The following is a 22,800-nucleotide window of genomic DNA, read 5'->3' on the forward strand; positions in this document are numbered from 1 at the left end:
TTCTATTTTCATAAAGTGTTGCTAAGGAAGCCAGTGAGCTTCCACTCACTCCCCAGTGATCTGTTCATTCTGTCCCTATTCCTTATCCTAAAGCTGTGTAGGAGTAAGTGGCAAGTGGGAACACAAGAGAAAGTATTGTGTCTCCTTTTGAATTAGGCAATGCCATAGGAAGAAGAAAAGAATGACTAAGAAATCCACGTGTGTCCGTCCTTAGTAGCTCAGTCGTGTCTGACTTCTTGTGATCCCATGGACTATAGACTGCCAGGCTATTCTATCCATGGGGATTCTCCAGGCAAGAATACTGGAGTAAGTTGCCATGCTCTCCTTGAGGGGATCTTCCCAACCCAGGGATCAAACCCAGGTCTCCCACATTGCAGGTGGATTCTTTATCATCTGAACCAGGGAAGACCAAGAATACTGGAGTGAATAGCCTATCCCTTCTCCAGAGGATCTTCCTGACCCAGGAATAGAACAGGGGTCTCTTGCATAGCAGGTGGATTCTTTACCAACTGAGCTAGAAGGGAAGCCCAAGAAACCCACAGAACTCCCCTATTAGTTTTAACTGATAGGAAGAAGTCTGGTCCTGGGGGACATGACACTCCCTGTTCATCCCTACTTTGGCAAGCAACTGGAGGAGGAAGAACTTGTCTAGAAATACAAAGACCTATCTTTCAGAATGAAGTTACTTTCAAATTCATAACCTTCTTACCATAAACAAAATCACACAGTTAAGAAATGCAGATTTGAGAATACCTACTTCCAGTAGTATATTCAACTAGATACTGTGAAGGGACCCCTATTACTAACAAAAAACTATTTCTTACATTAAAAATAATTTTTATTGCATTGCTGAGAGTGAAGGAAATAAGAGAAATATCCAGAGGAAAATCCCCAACCCCAAACATACATAGGCACAGTACAAATCTTGAGCTGAACACAAAGTTTTAAGCAACAAACACTGCAATTAAAAAAAAAATGTCACATTGTCTGTATCAGCATGAGAGCTCTATCTGCAGTTCCTTTATTAAGCAAAGACCCCTTGAAGGGAGTCAGCATGGTCTCAAGTCTTACTGCCTTCTGGCTGAAGCAAAAGACAAATAATCCTTGAAGGAAAGTGTCCTTAATTTGGGCCCCCAGATTTCCACAGATTAAAATGAATCAAAAAAAAAAAAAAATAATAAAAAAAATAAAATGAATCAAATACAAATTCTCAATCAAAAATAAGCATGACAAAAGGAAATAAATCATTAATATAAATCAACAGAAACAACACATGGCAGAATATAAAATATCTGTATATGAAAGAAATGAACAAGCAAAAGAGAATACCAAACAATGACAAGGAAGACTTCATGGGGGAGAAGCAGAACTTCTAAAAATGAAGGGAAAAAATACTGAAGTAAAAAAAAAAGAATTAAGACATTTCTCCAAAGAAGACATACAGATGGCTAACAAACACATGAAAAGATGCTCAACATCACTCATTATCAGAGAAATGCAAATCAAAACCACTATGAGGTACCATTTCACACCAGTCAGAATGGCTGCAATCCAAAAGTCTACAAATAATAAACGCTGGAGAGGGTGTGGAGAAAAGGGAACCCTCTTACACTGTTGGTGGGAATGCAAACTAGTACAGCCACTATGGAGAACAGTGTGGAGATTCCTTAAAAAACTGGAAATAGAACTACCTTATGATCCAGCAATCCCACTGCTGGGCATACACACTGAGGAAACCAGAAGGGAAAGAGACATGTGTACCCCAATGTTCATCGCAACACTGTTTATAATAGCCAAGACATGGAAGCAACCTAGATGTCCATCAGCAGATGAATGGATAAGAAAGCTAAGGTACATATACACAATGGAGTATTACTCAGCCATTAAAAAGAATACATTTGAATCAGTTCTAATGAGGTGGATGAAACTGGAGCCTATTATACAGAGTGAAGTAAGCCAGAAGGAAAAACACCAATACAGTATACTAACGCATATATATGGAATTTAGAAAGATGGTAACGATAACCCTGTATACGAGACAGCAAAAGAGACACTGACGTATAGAACAGTCTTATGGACTCTGTGGGAGAGGGAGAGGGTGGGAAGATTTGGGAGAATGGCATTGAAACATGTAAAATATCATGTATGAAACGAGATGCCAGTCCAGGTTCAACGCACAGTTTTTAAAAAATAAAAAAATAAAATGAGACAAAAAAAAAATTGCAGATTAGTTACAAGTGAAGAGAACTAATAATATGGAAAATAGACCTATATAAGGTACTAAGAATGTAGCAGGAATGATAAGGAAATAGAAAATATGAAAAAGAAATTAAACAATATGGAAGGGATAATGTTAGGTTTTAAAACATATCTATTTGTGGTTCCAAAAAGGTGAAAATGGAAACAGGGGACAAAAACAAATTTGCAAGATACTGACTGATAGTTTTCTACAATAATAAATGACAATTCACAGACAGAGGAAATAAATACAGTTATTTGAGCCATGTGGAATTATAGGTTAAAAAGTTTTAATACTGTTAATTTCATATGGTTTGACCTAAGAGAAAATAGATAACATTTATAAAGAAATGACAATTAAGCAACATAAAACTTCTTAATGGCAAAAAAGGAAATCAAATTTTAAAGTACTGAGAGCCAACCTAGAACTCTTTAGCTAATAAATATCCACTCAAGACAAAAAGGGGAAAAAAAAGTTGTTTTCATGTACACACAAACTAGAAAGCATTAACTACTCAGAGCATACACTAGAAGAATTTTTTAAATTATATACTTCAGAATAAAGGAACACACTCCTGTTAATCGCATTTACCCTGCTTGATAAAAGACAGATTGTCAGATGGAATTTAAAAAAAAAATTAATAGTCTCCTATTAAGAGCTCTAAATTTAGTTGAAAAATGAAGGGATGGAGAAAGATATAATAGGCAAATACTAAAAACTTGGAGTAGTTACTTGATATTAGACAAAATATACTTTAAAGGAAAATGTACTATTAGGGATGGAGAAACCAGACTATGCAAAATATTAAATTCATCAGAAATATTAAACTGGAAACATATACGATCTTAATAAATTGACTCAAAATAAATATAAAATAAAAACTGATAGAATTACAGGGAGAAATTGACAAATGAAAAATCATAATGGGAGATTTCAAAACATTTCACTTTATTATTGACAGATCAAAGATAAACACTTCAATAAAGTAATGTTTGAAAATTACAACTCAAAGCCTTACTTGTCAGACTTAAAAACCAATAATTAGACAACCCTATAAGCAGAATTGGAGAAGGCGATGGCACCCCACTCCAGTGTTCTTGCCTGGAGAATCCCAGGGATGGCGGAGCCTGGTGGGCTGCCATCTTATAGGATTGCACAGAGTCAGACACAACTGAAGTCACTTAGCAAATAAGCAGAATATATTAAGAAGAGGTGGCAAGAAAGAATACACAGAAAAACTGTACAAATAAGATCTTCATGACCCAGAAAATCATGATGGTGTGATCACTCACCTAGAGCTAGACATCCTGGAATGTGAAGTCAAGTGGGCCTTAGAAAGCATCACTACGAACAAAGCTGGTGGAGGTTATGGAATTCCAGTTGAGTTATGTCAAATCCTGAAAGATGATGCTGTAAAAGTGCTGCACGCAATACGCCAGCAAATTTGGAAAACTCAGCAGTGGCCACAGGACTGGAAAAGGTCAGTTTTCATTCCAATCCCAAAGAAAGGCAATGCCAAAGAATGCTCAAACTACCGCACAATTGCACTCATCTCACACGCTACTAAAGTAATGCTTAAAATTCTCCAAGCCAGGCTTCAGCAATACATGAACCATGAACTTCCAGATGTTCAAGCTGGTTTTAGAAAAGGAAGAGGAACCAGAGATCAAATTGCCAACATCTGCTGGGTCATCGAAAAAGCAAGAGAGTTCCAGAAAAACATCTATTTCAGCTTTATTGACTACGCCAAAGCCTTTGACTGTGTGGATCACAAAAACTGGAAAATTCTTCAAGAGATGGGAATACTTGACCACCTGACCTGCTTTTTGAGAAACCTGTATGCAGGTCAGGAAGCAACAGTTAGAAATGGACATGGAACAACACACTGGTTCCAAATAGGAAAAGGAGGATGTTGAGGCTGTATATTGTCATTCTGCTTATTTAACTTATATGCAGAGTATATCATGAGAAACGCTGGGCTGGAAGAAGCACAAGATGGAATCAAGATTGCCGGGAGAAATAACAATAACCTCAGATATGCAGATGACATCACCTTTATGGCAGAAAATGAAGAGGAACTAAAAAGCCTCTTGATGGAAGTGCAAAAGGAGAGTGAAAACATTGGCTTAAAGCTCAGCATTCAGAAAACGAAGATCATGGCATCTGGTCCCATCACTTCATGGGAAATAGATGGGGAAACAGTGTTAGACTTTATTTTGGGGGGCTCCAATATCACTGCAGATGGTCATTGCAGCTAAGAAATTAAAAGATGCTTAATCCTTGGTAGGAAAGTTATGACCAACCTAGATAGCATATTAAAAAGCAGAGACATTACTTTGCCAACAAAGGTCCGTCAAGTCAAGGCTATGGTTTTTCCAGTGATCATGTACGGATGTGAGAGTTGGACTGTGAAGAAAGCTGAGCACCAAAGAATTGATGCTTTTGAACTGTGGTGTTGGAGAAGACTCTTGAGAGTCCCTTGGACTGTAAGGAGATCCAACCAGTCCATTCTGAAGGAGATCAGTCCTGGTTGTTCTTTGGAAGGACTGATACTAAAGCTGAAACTCCAATACTTTGGCCACCTCATGCAAACAGTTGACTCACTGGAAAAGCTTCTAATGCTGGGAGGGATTGGGGGCAGGAGGAGAAGGGGACGACAGAGGATGAGATGGCCGGATGGCATCACTGACTCGATGGATGTGAGTCTGAGTGAACTCCAAGTGTTGGTGATGGACAGGGAGGCCTGGCATGCTGTGGTTCATAGCGTCGCAAAGAGTCGGACACAAGTGAGCAACTGAACTGAACTAAATACCCCACTCACACCTATGGATAGATCAACCAAACAGAAAATTAACAAGGAAACACAAACTTTAAATGATAAAATGGACCACTTAGACCTATATATATAACATTAATATATATTACATAATATAACATATAATATATTAATATAAAACACATATTAATAAATACACACACACACAGGGTATTTCACCCCCAAAATATGAATCTCACTTTTTTCTCAAGTGCACATGGGACATTCTCCAGGATAGATCACATCCTGGACCATAAATCAAGCATTGGTAAATTTGAAAATATGGAAATTATTTCAAGCATCTTTTCTGATCACAGTGCAGTAAGGTTAGACATCAACTACAGGAGAAAATACGACTAAAAATAAAAATATATGGAGGATAAACAACAAGCTTCTGAATAACCAACAGATCACAAAAGAAATCAAAATGAAAATCACAATATACATAGAAACAAATGAAAATGAAAACACAACAATCCAAAATCCTAATGGATTCAGTAAAAGCAGTGCTAAGAGGGGTGTTCATAGCTATACATGCCTACCTCAAGACAGAAGAGAAACATCAAATAATAACACTAAAGGCCAATATCACTGATAAACATAGATGCAAAAATCTTCAACAAAATTCTAGCCTACAGAACCAAAGACCATATTAAAAAGATCATATATCATGATCAAGTGGGCTTTATTCCAAGGATGCAAGGATTCATCAGTATTCACAAATCAATCAATCTGTTACACCATATTAATAAATTGAAAAATACAAACCATATGATAAATTGAACAGATGCAAACAAAGCCTTTAACAAAACTGAACACCCATTTATGATGAAAAATCTCCAGAAAGCAGGCTTAGAAGGCACATACCTTAACATAATAAAAGCCATATATGACAAACCAATAGCAAATATTATCCTCAATGGGGAAAAACTGAAAGCATTTCCTCTAAAATCAGGAACAAGACAAGGGTTCCCATTCTAACTACTACTATTCAACAGAGTTTTGGAAGTCTGAGTCAGAGAAATCAGAGAAGGAAAAGAAATAAAGGAATTCAGAATGGAAAAGAAGAAGAAAAACTCTCACTGTTTGCAGATGACATCATCTTCTACATAGAAAACTCTAAAGAAACAACCAGAAAATTTACTAGACCTAATCAATGAATATAGTAAAGTTGCAGGATGTAAAATTAACACAGAGAAATCCCTTGCATTCCTCTACAATAATAATGAGAAAAGAGAAAGAGAAATTAAGGAAACAGTCCCATTCACCATTGCAAGAAAAAGAATGAAATATTTAAGAATAAATTTAACTAAAAAAAAAAAAAAAAGACCTGTATATACAGAACTATAAAACACAGATGAAAGAAATCAAATATGACACAAATATATGGAGAAATATACCATGCTTGTGCACTGGAAGAATGAATATAGTGAAAATGAGTATACTGCCCAAAGCTATCTATAGATTTAACACAATCCCTATCCAGCTACCAACAATATTTTTCACCGAACTACAACAAACAATTTCACAATGTGTATGGAAACACAAAAACCCTCAAATAGCCAAAGCAATCTTGAGAAATAAGAATGGAACTGGAGCAATCAACCTGCCTGACTTCAGACTATAATACAAAGCTACAGTCATCAAGCCAGTATGGTACTGGCACAAAGAAAGACATATAGATCAATGGAACAAAATAGAAAGCCCAGAGATAAATCTACATCCCTATGGACACCTTATCTTTAACAAAGGAGGCAAGAATATACAATGGGGAAAAGACAATCTCTTTAATAAGTGATGCTAGGAAAACTGGACAACCACTTGTAAAAGAATGCCACTAAAATACTTTCTAAAACTATACAGAAAAATAAACTCAAAATGGATTAAAGATTTAAATATAAGACCAGAACTATAAAACGCTTAGAGGAAAACATAGGCAAACCACGCTCCGACACAAATCACAGCAAGATACTCTATGACCTACCTCCCAGAGTAATGGAAATAAAAACAAAAATAAACAAATGGGACTTAATTAAATGCAAATGCTTTGCACAGTGAAGGAAACTATGAGCAAGGTGAAAAGGTAACCTTCAGAATGGGAGAAAATAATAGCAAATAAAACAACTAACAAAGAATAAATCTCCAAAGTATACAAGCAGCTCCTGCAGCTCAATACCAGAAAAATAAATGACCCAATCAAAAAGTGGGCCAAAGAACTAAGTAAACATTTGTCCGAAGAAGACATACACATGGCTAATAATCACATGAAAATATGCTCAACATCACTCATAATCAGAGAAATGGAAATCAAAACCAAAATGTGGTACCTACCATCTTATGCCAGTCAGAATGACTACCATCAAAAAGTATACAAACAATAAATGCTGGAGAAAAAAAGGAACCCTCTTACACAGTTGCTGGGAATGCAAACTAATACAACCATTATGGAGAACAGGGTGGAGATTCCTTAAAAAACTGGAAATAGAACTGCCATACGATCCAGTAATGCCACTGCTGGGCATACACACCAAGTAAATCAGAATTAAAAGAGACACACTGTACCCCAATGTTCATTGCAGCACTATTTACAATAGCTAGGACATAGAAGCAACCTAGATGTCCATCAGCAGACTAATGGATAAGGAAGTAGTGGTACATACACACAATGGTATACTACTCAGCTATAAAATAAGGAATGCATTTGAGTCAATTCTAATGAGGTGTATGTAACTGGAGCCTATTATACAAAGTGAAGTGAGAAAGAGAAACACCAATATAGTATATTAATGCATATATATGGAATTTAGAAAGACGGTAATGACGACCCTATATGCAATACAGCAAAAGAGACATACATGCCAGAACAGACTTCTGAAAGCTGGTCAACGACCTGCAAAAGAATCAAACTAGAACACTTTCTAACACCGTACACAAAATACAACTCAAAATGGGTTAAAGATCTAAATGTAAGACCAGAAACTATAAAACTCCTAGAGGAAAACATGGGCAAAACACTCTGACATAAATCACAGCAGGATCCTCTATGACCCACCTCCCAGAATAAAGGAAATAAAAGCAAAAATAAACAAATGGGACCTAATTAAACTTAAAAGCTTATGTACAACGAAGGAAACTCTAAGCAAGGTGAAAGGACAGCCTTCAGAATGGGAGAACGTAACAGCAAAGGAAGCACCTGACAAAGAATTAATCTCAAAAATATACAAGCAGCTCCTGCAGCTCAACTCCAGAAAAATAACCCAATCAAAAATTGGGCCAAAGATCTAAACAGACATTTCTCCAAAGAAGACATACAGATGGCTAACAAACATGTGAAAAGATGTTCAACGTAACTTATCAGCGAAATGCAAATCAAAACCACAATGAGGTACAATCTCATGCCGGTCAGAATGGCTGCTATCAAAAAGTCTATAAACAATAAATGCTAGAGAGGGTGTGGAGAAAAGGGAACCCTTTTACACTGTTGGTGGGAATGCAAACTAGTACATCCACTATGGAGAAGTGTGGAGATTCCTTAAAAAACTGGAAATAGAACTGCCAAACGACCCAGCAATCCCAGTGCTGGGCATACAAACCAAGGAAACCAGAATTGAAAGAGACACATGAACTCCAATATTCATCGCAGCACTGTTTACAATAGTCAGGACATCTAAGCAACCTAGGTGGTCATCAGCAGACGAATGGATAAGAAAGCTGTGGTACATATACACAATGGAATATTACTCACCTATTAAATATAATGCATTTGACTCAGTTCTAATGAGATGGATTAAACTGGATTCTATTATATAAACTGAAGTTAAAGAAAAACACCAATAGAGTATATTAACACATATATATGGAATTTAGAATGATTATAATGATGATCCTATGTGCCAGACAGCAAAGGCGACACAGATGTAAAGAACAGAGTTTTGGACTCTGTGGCAGAAGGCGAGGCTGGGATGATTTGAGAGAATAGCCCTGAAACATATATATTACCCTATGTGAAATAGATCGCCAGTCAAGGTTTGATGCATGAGACAGGGTGCTTGGGGCCAGTGTACTGGGATGACCCTGAGGGATGGGATGGGGAGGGAGGTGGGAAGGGGATTCAGGATGGGGAACACATGTACACCCATGGCTGATTCATGTCAATGTATGGCAAAAACTACTACAGTATTGTAAAGTAATCATCCTCCAATTAAAATAAATAAATTAATTAAAAAAAAAAAAAAAGATGAGCATGAACTCATTAGGCTTCAGCCTAAGAATTAGCAAGGGCAGAAGAGGGGAGGGGTGAGTTGAATAACAAATAGTATGTCTGTATATACTAAATCTTGACTAAATTTCATTTTTGTCTTTCTAATTTTCATCTGTTATTCAAGTATCATTTTAAGAAGAGATAAAAAAACCAATGCCCATCTTACCTGCAGAAACACTGAGGGAGTTCTCCTTGACCATATAAAGGAAATAAAAATGGAGTGTTGCCATATCGCCCAAGAGAGTGAAGAAAGTTCTTAGTAGCTTTGAGACCATCTATGGTACTGCTGCCTGTCTCTGATGTCATTGCCATTGAGTGCAGAACAAAATATTGGAGGTTGGGGGTTAATTTTTGAGTTTTTAAATATTCAGAAAATGTAATTTCCTCATAGGCTATGAAAAGAAAGAGGAAAATTTATTAGTTAAAATCAGAACCAAACTTCCATTTAAAACTACTATACAAAAATTAGATCAAGTTTGCTTAAAACACTTAGCAAAGGACACAGTTGGTGGGAGTATTACTACATTTTGGACTGAGACCGTTGATTTTAGAGGGAAAAAAACTAGGAACAATGGCACTATCCTAACTGGATTGATGACACAATTTTTAAGTTTTAAATGATGATTCTGTGTTTAGTATTTTATTGATTCAAAAAATTAGAAAAGCATTAAAGAATTAATTAACCATCACAACAGCTTTCCATGGTTGGCAATAATCTTACTTTACTATCAACTACAGACCAATGTCAATGATTACATTTTGAAATATTAAATATAACTAATGGTAACTTTTTTGTGAAAACAATGATATTGTAGCACTTGATTTTTTTGAATTACTATTCCTTCCTAAAACTTGGAACAATGAACTATGACTAAAAAGTAAAGAAACTAATTTCTGTATGGCTAGTGGTATCAATCCCACTGCCTTATACTCTCATCTCAAAATATAAGGATCCCCTAAATACTATTTCTTTAAACCAATAACAGAAAAAAATGTAACTGGACTGTTAGTGGAAGAGAAAAACTTTTTAGATGAATATAAACAAATAAAAATTATAAAAATTTACAGAAAATATAAGTTTAAGCTACTATGGAAAAAAAATCTGGCAGTAATAAATGGACTTGAAACATTAAGAACAAGAGACTTTCAATATTCCATATAATAAAAAAAAAAATGCTGTATTTCTCAATTTTCTAAGGGAATTGTCAGTATATCCCTATTTTGGATAACTTTTGCAGTTCAATGAACATTTAAGTGCAAAACTCTTGATACTAAAGTGGTGTATTCAACTTTCAACAAACTTTGAAGTAAGCAACAGGTCCCAGATCACAAAATGAGATGGGGCAAAGCCAAGATTAGAAACCATATCTTCTCCTAATCCAGAAGATAACACCCACACCATCTAGCTTCCTTTTAACCAGTCAAAATAAATAATTCAATACTCTAAGCAAAAGTGATCCTTGAGAAATGAATATACAAATCTCTAAATGACAGATAATAGATGAGGGTAAGAGAGACAGATAATAGATGAGGGTAAGAGAGAGTAACATATATGTACCACTACATGTAAAATAGATAAACAACAAGGATATACTGTATAACACATGGAAATATATGCAATACCTTTCAATAATCAAAAATGGAAAAAAATCTGAAAAAGTATATATGTGTGTGTGTGCGTGTGTGTGTGTATAAAAACCTGAATCACTTTGCTGTACACATGAAACTAACACAACATTGTAAATTAACTATACTGTTATTTTTTCAGTTCAGTTCAGTTGCTCAGTCGTGTCCGACTCTTTGCGACACCATGAATTGCAGCACGCCAGGCCTCCCTGTCCATCACCAACTCCCGGAGTTCACCCAAATTCACGTCAGTCGAGTCAGTGATGCATCCATCCATCTCATCCTCTGGCGTACCCTTCTCCTTCTGCTCCCAATCCCTCCCCAAATCAAGGTCTTTTTCAATGAGTCAACTCTTCACATGAGGTGGCCAAAGTACTGGAGTTTCAGATTTAGCATCATTCCTTTCAAAGAATACCCAGGGATGATCTCCTTCAGAATGGACTGGTTGGATATCCTTGCAGTCCAAGGGACTCTCAAGAGTCTTCTCCAACACCACAGTTCAAAAGCATCAATTCTTCAGTGCTCAGCTTTCTTCAGTCCAACTCTCACATCCATCCTTGACTACTGGAAAAACCATAGCCTTGACTAGATGGACCTTGGTTGGGAAAGTAATGTCTCTGCTTTTGAATATGCTACCTAGGTTAGTCATAACTTTCCTTCCAAGGAGTAAGCATCTTTTAATTTCATGGCTGCAATCACCATCTGCATTGATTTTGGAGCCCCCAAAAATAAAGTCTAACAGTGTTTGCCCATGTATTTCCCATGAAGTGATGGGACCAGATGCCATGATCTTCATTTCCTGAATGTTGAGCTTTAGCCCAATTTTTTCACTCTCCTCTTGCACTTTCATCAAGAGGCTTTTGAGTTCCTCTTCACTTTCTGCCATAAGGGTGGTGTCATCTGCATATCTGAGGTTATTGATATTTCTCCCAGCAATCTTCATTCCAGCTTGTGCTTCTTCCAGCCTAGCGTTTCTCATGATATACTCTGCATATAAGTTAAATAAGCAGGGTGACACTATACAGCCTTGACATACTCCTTTTCCTATTTGGAACCAGTCTGTTGTTCCATGTCCAGTTCTAACTGTTGCTTCCTGACCTGCATATAGGTTTCTCAAGAGGCAGGTCAGGTGGTCTGGTATTCCCATCTCTTTCAGAAATTTTCACAGTTTATTGTGATCCACACAGTCAAAGGCTATGGCATAGTCAATAAAGCAGAAATAGATGCTTTTCTGGAACTCTCTTGCTTTTTTGATGATCCAGCAGATGTTGGCAATTTGATCTCTGGTTACTCTGCCTTTTCTAAAACTAGCTTAAACATTTGGAAGCTCACGGTTCACATACTGCTTAAGCCTGGCTTAGAGAACTTATATTTTTAAAAATGATTAAAAAAACTGGGTAATGAAAAAGGAATATTATCTATGAAGAATCAGTTGATAACAATCTTTAATTAGCAAGAATAAAAACTAACATCTATCATAAACTGCTATTATGATGAAAATGTCCCATAGTTGCATAGTACCCATAGTAGCCACTAGCCATGGGTGGCCAGTGAACACTTGAATGTGTGCATACTGTAGCTAAATTTTAATTTTAATTAATTTAAATAGGTACTTGTTGCTAGAGGCTAATCTAGTGGATCATGCAAAACAAAAATATTTTAAAGCCATAGCAAGTGGCTCACTAAATCAGAGAAAGCATATGAAAATAATTCGAATCTCAAAAAATGTGACAACACAAATTTAATGAAAAACAATACCTTTATATTCATCAGGATGTTCCTCATACTCCATACAAAATGTGAGAAACTTCATTAGCATTCGCTTTTCTACCATAGTAAGTTGTTTGCTATTAAAGACATCTGCTCTGGAGCAAGGAACCTAAATATATATGATTTTAAAGTTAAGAAACTGCTTCCTACTGATACAAGTATTCCAAATGACATTTTTTTTTTTCCCTTTTAAGTATAACAAGATTATTATTTCCTTTCTAGTCAGGCTGTTTCATGTAAACTTCCACCAGTTCTACTGGCATCTCTGTTGACTTCAGAGTTAATTAACTTGTGACTTCCCATACTTAATTCTTCCAGGTTGCTCCCTGTGCTATTAAAAGGCCACCAGCATGTCACCCCTAACTGGGAAGAAATGACAGCTCAAATCTAGCAATGTTGTCTGAAATTAACACTTTCTCAACATGAGCATCAAGCTACAGAATAAACCATGAGAAAATTAACATTAGACATTTTAATTGGCAATCTCTTACTATTTACATTTGTTAAAAATAATCAGTTCAGTTCAGTTCAATTGCTAAGACGAATCTGACTCTTTGCGACCCAATGAGCCACAACACACCAGGACTCCCTGTCAATCACGAACTCCCAGAGTCCACCCAAACCCATGTCCATCGAGTCGGTGATACCATCCAACTATCTCATCCTCTGTCGTTCCCTTCTCCTCCTGCCCTCAATCTTTCCCAGCATCAGGGTCTTTTCAAATGAGTCAGCTCTTCGCATCAGGTGGCCAAAGTACTGGACTTTCACCATCAGCATCAGTCCTTTCAATGAACATACAGGACTGATCTCCTTTAGGATGGACTGGTTGGATCTCCTTGCAGTCCAAGGGACTCTCAAGAGTCTTCTCCAACACCACAGTTCAAAAGCATCAATTCTTGGGCACTGAGCTTTCTTTATAGTCCAACTCTCACATCCATACATGACCACTGGAAAAACCATAGCCTTGACTAGATAGACCTTTGTTGACAAAGCAATGTCTCTGCTTTTCCATATGCTGTCTAGGTTGGTCATAGCTTTCCTTCCAAGGAGGAAGCATCTTAATTTCATGGCTGCAATCACCATCTGCAATGATTTTGAAGCCCAAGAAAATAAAGTCAGCCACTGTTTCCCCATCTATTTGCCATGGAATGATGGAACCAGATGCCATGATCTTAGTTTTCTGAATGTTGAGCTTTAAGCCAACATTTTCACTCTCATCTTGCACTTTCATCAAGAGGCTCTTTCGTTCTTCTTCACTTTCTGCCATAAGGGTGGTGTCATCTGCATATCTGAGGTTATTGATATTTCTCCCGGCAACCTTGATTTCAGCTTGTGCTTCCTCTAGGTCAGCGTTTCTCATGATATACTCTGCATTCTGTACTCTGCATATAAGTTAAATAAGCAGGGTAACAATATACAGCCCTGAGGTACTCCTTTTCCTATTTGGAACCAGGCTGTTGTTCCATATCCAGTTCTAACTGTTGCTTCCTGACCTGCATATAGGTTTCTCAAGAGGCAGGTCAGGTGGTCTGGTATTCCCATCTCTTGAAGAATGTTCCACAGTTTATTGGGATCCACACAATCAAAGGCTTTGGCATAGTCAATAAACTAGAAATAGATGTTTTTCTGGAGCTCTCATGCTTTTTTGATGATCCAGCAGATGTTGGCAATTTGATCTCTGATTCCTCTGCCTTTTCTAAAACCAGCTTGGACATCTTAAAGTTCACGGCTCACATGTTGCTAAAGCCTGGCTTGGAGAATTTTAAGCATTACTTTACTAGTGTGTGAGATGAGTGCAAGTGTGTGTTTGTGCATTCTTTGGGATTGCCTTTCTTTGGAATTGGAATGAAAACTGACGTTTTCCAGTCCTGTGGCCACTGCTGAGTTTTCCAAATTTGCTGGCATATTGAGTGCAGCCCTTTCATAGCATCATCTTCCAGGATTTGAAATAGCTCACCTGGAATTCCATCACCTCCACTAGCTTTGTTCATAGAGATGCTTCCTAAGGTCCACTTGACTTCACATTCTAGGATGTCTAGCTCTAGGTGAGTGATAACACCATCGTGATTATCTGGTTCATGAAGATCTTTTTTGTACAGTTCTTCTGTGTATTCTTGCCAACTCTTCTTAATATCTTCTGCTTCTGTTACGTCCATACCATTTCTCTCCTTTATTGAGCCCATTTTTATATGAAATGTTCTCTTGGTGTCTCTAATTTTCTTGAAATGATCTCTAGTCTTTCCCATTCTATTCTTTTCCTCCTTTTCCTTGCATTGATCACTGAGGAAGGCTTTCTTATCTCTCCTTGGTATTCTTTGGAACTCTGCATTTAAGCTTGCTGCTTTACCCGAAAATAACAATCTTATTTGCTTATCCTTCCCAAACAAACTGGGGCTTCCTTGATGGCTCAGATGGTAAAGAACCCATCTGCAATGCGGGAGGACCCAGGTTTGATCCCTGAGTTGGGAGCATCCTCCAGAGAAGGTAATGGCTACTCACTCCAGTATTCTTGACTGGAGAATCCCATGGACAGAGGAGCCTGGCAGGGTAAGCTCCAAGAGGTCGCCAAGAGTCAGACACTACTAACCAACTAATATTTTCACTACTAGTTTCCCAAACACAACATAGCAATTTAAATTCATACTCAGTTACCATCCTCGCTAAGCACAGTACCTGTTTCACTCTTCCTTCTCGAAATGCAAGAATCCTGGTAATATTTTTGAACTCTGCATATCGACTAACATTAGATTTGATTAGAAGATCAATCAGCAATCCTCGAGAATACAATAGCTGTACACAGAAAATATTTCAGAGAATGAAACAAAAGGTGAAATAGTGGAAAAATTGATAAAAACAGAATAAAGATATATAATTTTGTTATAATTTAAATTATTTGTAAAACCTATTATACCTAATAATATTATAATACATAACACAATTTATTACAGGTTCACAACTGATTATCTGAAATTTAAAAATCCAAATAATTCTGGAATCTAACATTTTTTCACAACTGACCCAAACTGATACAGGGCTGTTACACCTGTTTGTCCTAGTTAGTGTGAATATCCATACATATTAATATGTTTCATATATAAAGTATCAGCCAGCATACATACAGTATTAATTTCTAAAATCCAAGTAACTAATTCAAAATGAAATTTTCAGTACAAAACCTATTTCTTACTGGACTACTTCAGTGTTCTTTTTAAAAAAAATTCTTTCCTTCTCATGAGGACAAGAAGACTATGGGTGGGCTATGATTAAACTTCACCCATAAACTAATTGCCAAGGTAACATGGAAAGAATGGTAAATTTCAAAGCATGCCAGGATCAAATTAGGTGGAACAGATAGTTCAGAAGTATGAAGAAGGACCAAGGCAGTAGCCAACTCAGACCAAGGCAGAATCAGGCACAGAGAGAAACAATGAATAGTAAAAAGATATATTTTCAAGCATCAGGTTCAAAGAGTTCAATCAGCAGGATAAGGATATATGATTAGATGAGCAAAATATGAGGAGCATTACTTCCTCTCTTTATAACTTGGAACTTCAAGAGAGCACATTAAATAAAAAATCCTAGTCACATGTTATTCACAACCCTCTCCAACTTCTTTCCAATTTCTCATCATTTGCCCTCAACTTATGGTATTTGGTCTCTCTACTTTCACCCAGCCCTATATTATAACGTTTTACGGCCATTATTTTATCTTACTGCTGCTAAGTCGCTTCAGTCGTGCCTGACTCTGTGTGACCCCATTGACGGCAGCCAACCAGGCTCCACCATCCCTGGGATTCTCCAGGCAAGAACACTGGAGTGGGTGGCTATTCCTTCTCCAATGCATGAAAGTGAAAAGTGAAAGGGAAGTCGCTCAGTCGTGTCAGACTCTTCGCAACTCCATGGACTGCAGCCTACCAGGCTCCTCCACCCATGGGATTTTCCAGGCAAGAGTACTGGAGTGGGGTGCCATTGCCTTCTACTAGTGTTTTCTATTCTTTTGCACTAAATTTGTCTTGCTTCCTATAAATCCAGTGCAACACTGCATGCTCCAAAGACTTGGGGACCACCTCTGAATTCATGTTGACCTAACATTAGAGGTAAGAATGGGAATAAAAAAACAAAAAACCGAAGACAATAGCATCCTTCCCAACCTCCCTGCCTTAATTACTATTAAATTATCTTCCAAAGCCCTCACATCTGAACCAATGATTTTTCAAATGCATCTGTTTATTCAAAATGTTCATCATTATACAGATGCCAAAATAGTTACTAAGTAAGGGCTAAAAAGAAGTTTATTTAATAGATTGACTATAATAACCTGGACCCATAATTAGATTCATTAGACATGTTTTCTTGATAGAATAGTGTCCATGTAATGGGAGAATATTTGGGTGGAGTACATGCTCCAATACAGAAGTAACCGTGCGATACAGTACTGAGCATTCTTGTGTTTTTAACCTAGGTTTAAAGGATATTTTAATAGAACTATAAATTTCAGATACTATCTCTTTATAAAATAAATGCTCTACATTTCAAAGAATAAAATAATGAAAATTGGGTTTAAGGACTCAGATGCTATATTTAATCAATTAGAAATTAGTACTGTTTCATGATAAGATGGGTAAAACTGTTACTTACCTTTGATACCAAATCGATATTAAACCTCCTGCCTTCTTTAATGATTTGAGAGTAAGTAATCCGATTTTTCTTTGGCTGTTCTGCTGTGTCTTCGGCCACAGGTACATTTTCACTTGTTTCCTTTGCTGCAGTTGAGGGCACACAAGTGTTATCATCACAACAGTTTTCTTTTTCCCCTGTCACTTGAACATCATTTACTTCTAGGGCTCTCTCTGGATCACTGCTTGGAGTTTGTTCTGCCGGTATTTCACAGCTTGTAGTTCTTAATGACTCATCTTCTACAGGCAGGCAGGCAGAATCTGCAGCTTCGGTGCAGTTCACAGATGTCACAGAAGCGTGATTTTTCTGTAGTGCACCAGCTTCTTCGACATCTTCATGCAAATCCTGACTGATGAGAAATTACAATAATAATCCACACCAATAATCAAAGTGATAATTGTACATAGGTATATTTTTTATATCATTTTAACTTTTAATGGCAAGTTTTATTTCTTTACCTCATTTATTTTATCAAATTCAGTGGATGTCTTGCTTTATGTGACATGCACATTAAACATTCATCTGTTTAGGTTTTGACACAATATGAAACATAATTAATATCTGAAAAAATATACATAAAGATTTCAGGGTTTAGCAGGCATGTCATGTGTGTGTGTGTGTGTGTGTGTGTATGTGTATCTGAAAAGCAGATTCTTATTTTTTATAATTTACTTCTGTTTATCTTGGGGTATCGTTGATTTACAATATTGTGTCAACTTCAGGTGTACAATAAAGTGATTCAGTTATACATATACATATATTCATTTCTTCAGATATTTTCCCCATATTACAGAATACTGAGTGCCATACAGTATGCATGTATGTATTAATCACATATGTATTTTTTAAGAAGTTAAGGCAGACAGGGGAATTGCACTTTAGAAATAAATCAACACAGTGCTTACAAGCTCATCCTTCAGAATAAATAGATTGAGGTTCAAACCCAGACTCTATGACTAGATAACTCTGTGAATGTAGACAAGTTTTTTAATCCTCTCTGATGCAAATTATCTGTCTATAACGTAGAGATAATACCAACTACCTCACCAGGTTGTTTTGAAGACTAAATGAGGTAACACAAGTGAAGAACCTGGTACAGTGCCTGGCACATAAATCCTCAATAGCAAGTATTAAAGATTATTACCATTATCTGCAGTGTGACAAAGCTAAAAAAAAAACTGCTATAAAAGTGTATGTTGATATGTCACAATGTGGTATCTAACAGGATCTTTCTGAATTGATTCTTGCTATTTTCAATATTAATGTCTATTACTTTACTGGAAGCCTCACTTTCAATATTACTACTAGAGTTCACATTCTCAGTCCATTATTGCCTTGACTGACACAAAAAGTTCCTGTTCAGTGTGCACAATTATCTCTCCATGATGTATTTTATCCTCTACAGAACCTACATTTTCATTGAGTTGTGCCACTATTCAACACTAAAATTGCCTCGTACATGATAGGCTATGGGAAATAACCATCTGCTAATTGATTGCTTGAGACATAACAGCAGTTCTTAAATCAAATCTCAACTCTACCCCTATAAAACCTTCCTCTATCAGTCTCTAAACAAAATCACCTTTTTTATTTACTAACTTTTGTCTCATCTCACCTACTTTCCAACATGGCATCTCTTAAATCCTAATTTGTCAACTCAAAGTCTCCATAATTAGGCTCATGCTAACTGTTTCTTCAAGATTGCATGGAGAAATATCAATAATCTCCAGTATGCAGATGACACCATCCTTATGGCAGAAAGTGAAGAGGAACTAAACAGTCTCTTGATCAAAGTGAAAGAGGAGAGTAAAAAAGCTGGCTTAAACTCAACATTTAAAAAACGAAGATCATGGCATCTGGTCCCATCACTTCATGGCAAATAGATGGGGAAACAGTGGAAACAGTGAGAGACTTTATTTTTTTGTGCTCAAAAATCACTGCAAATGGTGACTTCAGCCATGAAATTAAGACACTTGCTCCTTGGAAGAAGAGCTATGACCAACCTAGACAGCATATTAAAAAGCAGAGTCATTCCTTTGCCAACAAAGGTCCATCTAGTCAAAGCTATGGTTTCTCCAGTAGTCATGTATGGATGTGAGAGTTGGGCCACAAAGAAGGTTCAATGCCAAAGAATTGATGCTTTTGAACTGTGGTGTTGGAAAAGTCTTGAGAGTCCCTTGCACTGTAAGGAGATCAAACTTGTCAATCCTAAAGGAAATCAGTCCTGAATATTCATTGGAAAGACTGATGCTGAGGCTGAAGCTCCAATACTTTCACCATCTGATGTGGAGAACTGACACAGTGGGAACGACCTTATGCTGGGAAAGACTGAAGGCAGGAGGAGAAGGGGACGACAGAGGATGAGAATGGTAACAATAACCCTATATGTGAGACAGCAAAAGAAACACAGATGTATAGAACAGTGTTTTGGACTCTGTAGGAGAGGGCGAGGGTGGGATGATTTGGCAGAATAGCATTGAAACATGTATATTATCATATGTGAAACAGATCGCCAGTCCAGGTTCAGTGCATGATACAGGATGCTCGGGGCTGGTGCACTGTTATGACCCAGAGGGATGTGATGGGGAGGCAGGTGGGAGGGGGATTCAGGATGGGGAACACATGTACACCCATGGCTGATTCATGTCAATGTATGGCAAAACCAATACAGTATTGTAAAGTAAAATAAATAAATAAATAATTAATTAAAAAAAAAAAAGAAAATATCATGCTTATTGTTATAATCTAGTAATTTCAATCAAATATAATGAAAAAAGGATGATATCATTAATGTTAAGATTTTCAGATTTAGGAAACTGTAGTGGGTAAAGTTGTAGTTCTGGATGCATTACTTAGTAGATATCAGGCAAGTCATTTAATCCCTGAGATTCCCCATCTATGAAATGGAAGATCATTCATTTACCTTAACTTTCATGAGACTATTGTAAGATAAATGTCCTAACATATATGAAGAGTATTTTCCATGAGCACTAAAGTGAAAGTGTATGTCACTCAGTTGTGTCCGACTCCTTGTGACCCCATGGACTCTATAGTCCATGGAATTCTCTAGGCCAGAATACTGCAGTGGGTAGCCTTTCCCTTCTCCAGGGGATCTTCTGAACCCAGGGACTGAACCCAGGTCTCCTGCCTTGTAGGTGGACTCTTTACCAGCTGAGCCACAAGGGAAGGCCCATGAGTGCTAAAAGGTTAATCAAACATAAGATATTAATAAAATATAAGATACTGTTTAATTTCCTACAGGCCAACAGGCAATTCAAAACATGTGTCCTTAGGTTTTTCTGACATCACATGTTGAAAGCTCTGGCCACAAAACCAAGTAATAGCACAAATGCCATTAAGCAACATTAAAAATGAAGAGTGATGATACGAAATGGGATTTGTATATTTTCTACAGATTGTTCATGCTTTGTATTCACTTTCATTATTTTGAAAACCAGGAAACCAAAGTGTGTTGCATGAGGTGACAATTTTCAGCAAAACGTTGTATGCCTAAACATTAAACTACGAAATGATAGGATAGTTAATTATACTTTACAGATAAGACAGAATGATGATGACAACATGGAAATTGAGCACACCAATTGATCTGGTTAGTGAAGTGAAGTCGCTCAGTCGTGTCCGACTCTTTGAGACCCCGTGAACTGTAGTCTACCAAGCTCCTCTGTCCATGGGATTTTCCAGGCAATAGTACTGGAGTGGATTGCCATTTCCTTCTCCAGGGGATCTTCCCGACCCAGGGATTGAACCCGGGTCTCCCACATTGTAGACAGATGCTTTACAGTCTGAGCCTCCAGGGAAGTCCTTGATCTGGTTAGTGGCTCTCAATTATATTCTCAGAAAGGGAGCTTTCTAGAGTGAATGAAATGCATTAACCAGTACTGGACAATCTGGAAAACAGAAGTCCAAATACTTAATTAAGGGTATAAGTTTAAGAAAAGGAGTTATTCTTTGTAAATATGTTCCATATCCATAAGCTATTAAGTTTTACTATTCTGAACATCATAATCTGGTGAAATACCTAACACTATGGAAAACATATGCAAGAGAAACACAATACCATCCTTACTTTTCATCAACAACTACAGTTTTTTTAGAGTTCTGCCAACACTGAATTTAATACCTAACTAGAAGTTATAAAGACACTAGAAAACTCTCCAAACTCCACTTAATTTCTCATCATGCAAACTTCTATTCATCAAAAAGACTTAGCTTCCCTCAAATTAAAAACTTTATACTTTGGTTAAAAAAAAGTTTTCTTAAAATAATTCAACCTTGGTTTCGCCTAAGATGGGAGAGGAATGGTACAGAGAGACCACTTTCTCCCTCACAAATTCATCAAAAGATCATTTGAATGCTGAGCCACTTCCACAAAACAACTTCTGAATGTTGGCAGAGGACACCAGGCACCCAAAAAGGCAGTCTATTCTCTTCAAAAGGAGATAAGGAAAAATATAAAAGACAAAAAGAGAGACAAAATGTTAGCGATGGAGACCCACCACGGGGAGGGAGTCATGAACGAGGAGAAGTTTCCAAACACCAGGAAACCCTCTCACCAGCAGGTGTGTGGGGAGTTTTGGAATCTCAGAGGGCAACATAACTGGGAGGAAAACACACACACACACAAAATACGCACCTAACCACAACTGCCAGTGGACAAGCAGCCCAGATATTCATGTCTGCCACCAGTGAGCAGGGTTTGGACAGGGAGGCGCAGGCTGCATGTTTCGGGTAAGGACCAGGCTGTATGTTTAGGAACAGGCAACCAATGCCCTGAGGACAATCTGAGGGAGCTAAGGTCAGAAAGCAACCCAAACTGTGGGACAGCCAGAAAGAAAAAAAAAAGAGAGAGAGAGAGAGACAACTTTCCCCAAAAGACTCACAGAACAAAGGATTGAGTGAATACCAAAGGAGAGCTAGCCTGCTGTGTACAGGCCCCTCCCCCTGCAGGAGGCAGAGAGGCAGGCATGCCACAGCCAGAGCCTGAAGGCAAGGGGCAATCTCGGCCCCAGAGACCTGCATCCTCCACCAAACTGTGAGCAGGCTCCCAGGTGCTAACCACATCTTCCTGGGATACTGGATGGTTGACATCTGCCAGGAGGGTCACAGCTTGAGATCAGCTCCCTAGAGGAGACACACAGCACACCTGAGACAGTGCTCTCACGGCAAACCTGGGAAACTGAGCAGCCAGGACAGGGGAGGTGATTAAGATGCACAGCCCACCTGGGACAGTGTGCTCGCCAAGCACATGATCCCCTGAGCTGCTTGAACCTGGGAAGGGCACAAAACGCAAGCCAAACTGAGTCTGTGCCCTTGCAGCGTACTCGAGAATCTGTACCTGAGCAACTTAGACATGTGAAGTGCATGAAACACAGGGTCTGTTTTAGACAGTAC

The 22,800-nt window shown here is 37.6% G+C and overlaps 1 protein-coding gene across 11 annotated transcripts in view; it reads right to left on the reverse strand.

Annotated features, from left to right (window-relative positions):
• Positions 1–22,800, reverse strand: part of CHM (CHM Rab escort protein) — a 249,703-nt gene that overhangs the window by 118,527 nt on the left and 108,376 nt on the right. For 7 of the 11 annotated variants that reach the window (XM_086387482.1, XM_086387481.1, XM_086387484.1 and 4 more), the window contains 4 exons: positions 17,350–17,737; positions 15,385–15,501; positions 12,700–12,820; positions 9,482–9,707 (listed from right to left, as the gene is read on the reverse strand). In XM_086387482.1, coding sequence (XP_086243608.1) covers positions 9,482–9,707; positions 12,700–12,820; positions 15,385–15,501; positions 17,350–17,737 — 852 coding nt within the window. The remainder of the gene's footprint in view (positions 1–9,481; positions 9,708–12,699; positions 12,821–15,384; positions 15,502–17,349; positions 17,738–22,800) is intronic. The other 4 variants (XM_086387486.1, XM_086387489.1, XM_086387487.1 and 1 more) reach the window with 1 other exon arrangement.

Source organism: Bos grunniens, chromosome X, assembly GCF_055505025.1.
Source record: "Bos grunniens cultivar Pamir isolate PY7600 chromosome X, Bosgru_T2T1.0, whole genome shotgun sequence".
Classification (NCBI taxonomy): domain Eukaryota; kingdom Metazoa; phylum Chordata; class Mammalia; order Artiodactyla; family Bovidae; genus Bos; species Bos grunniens.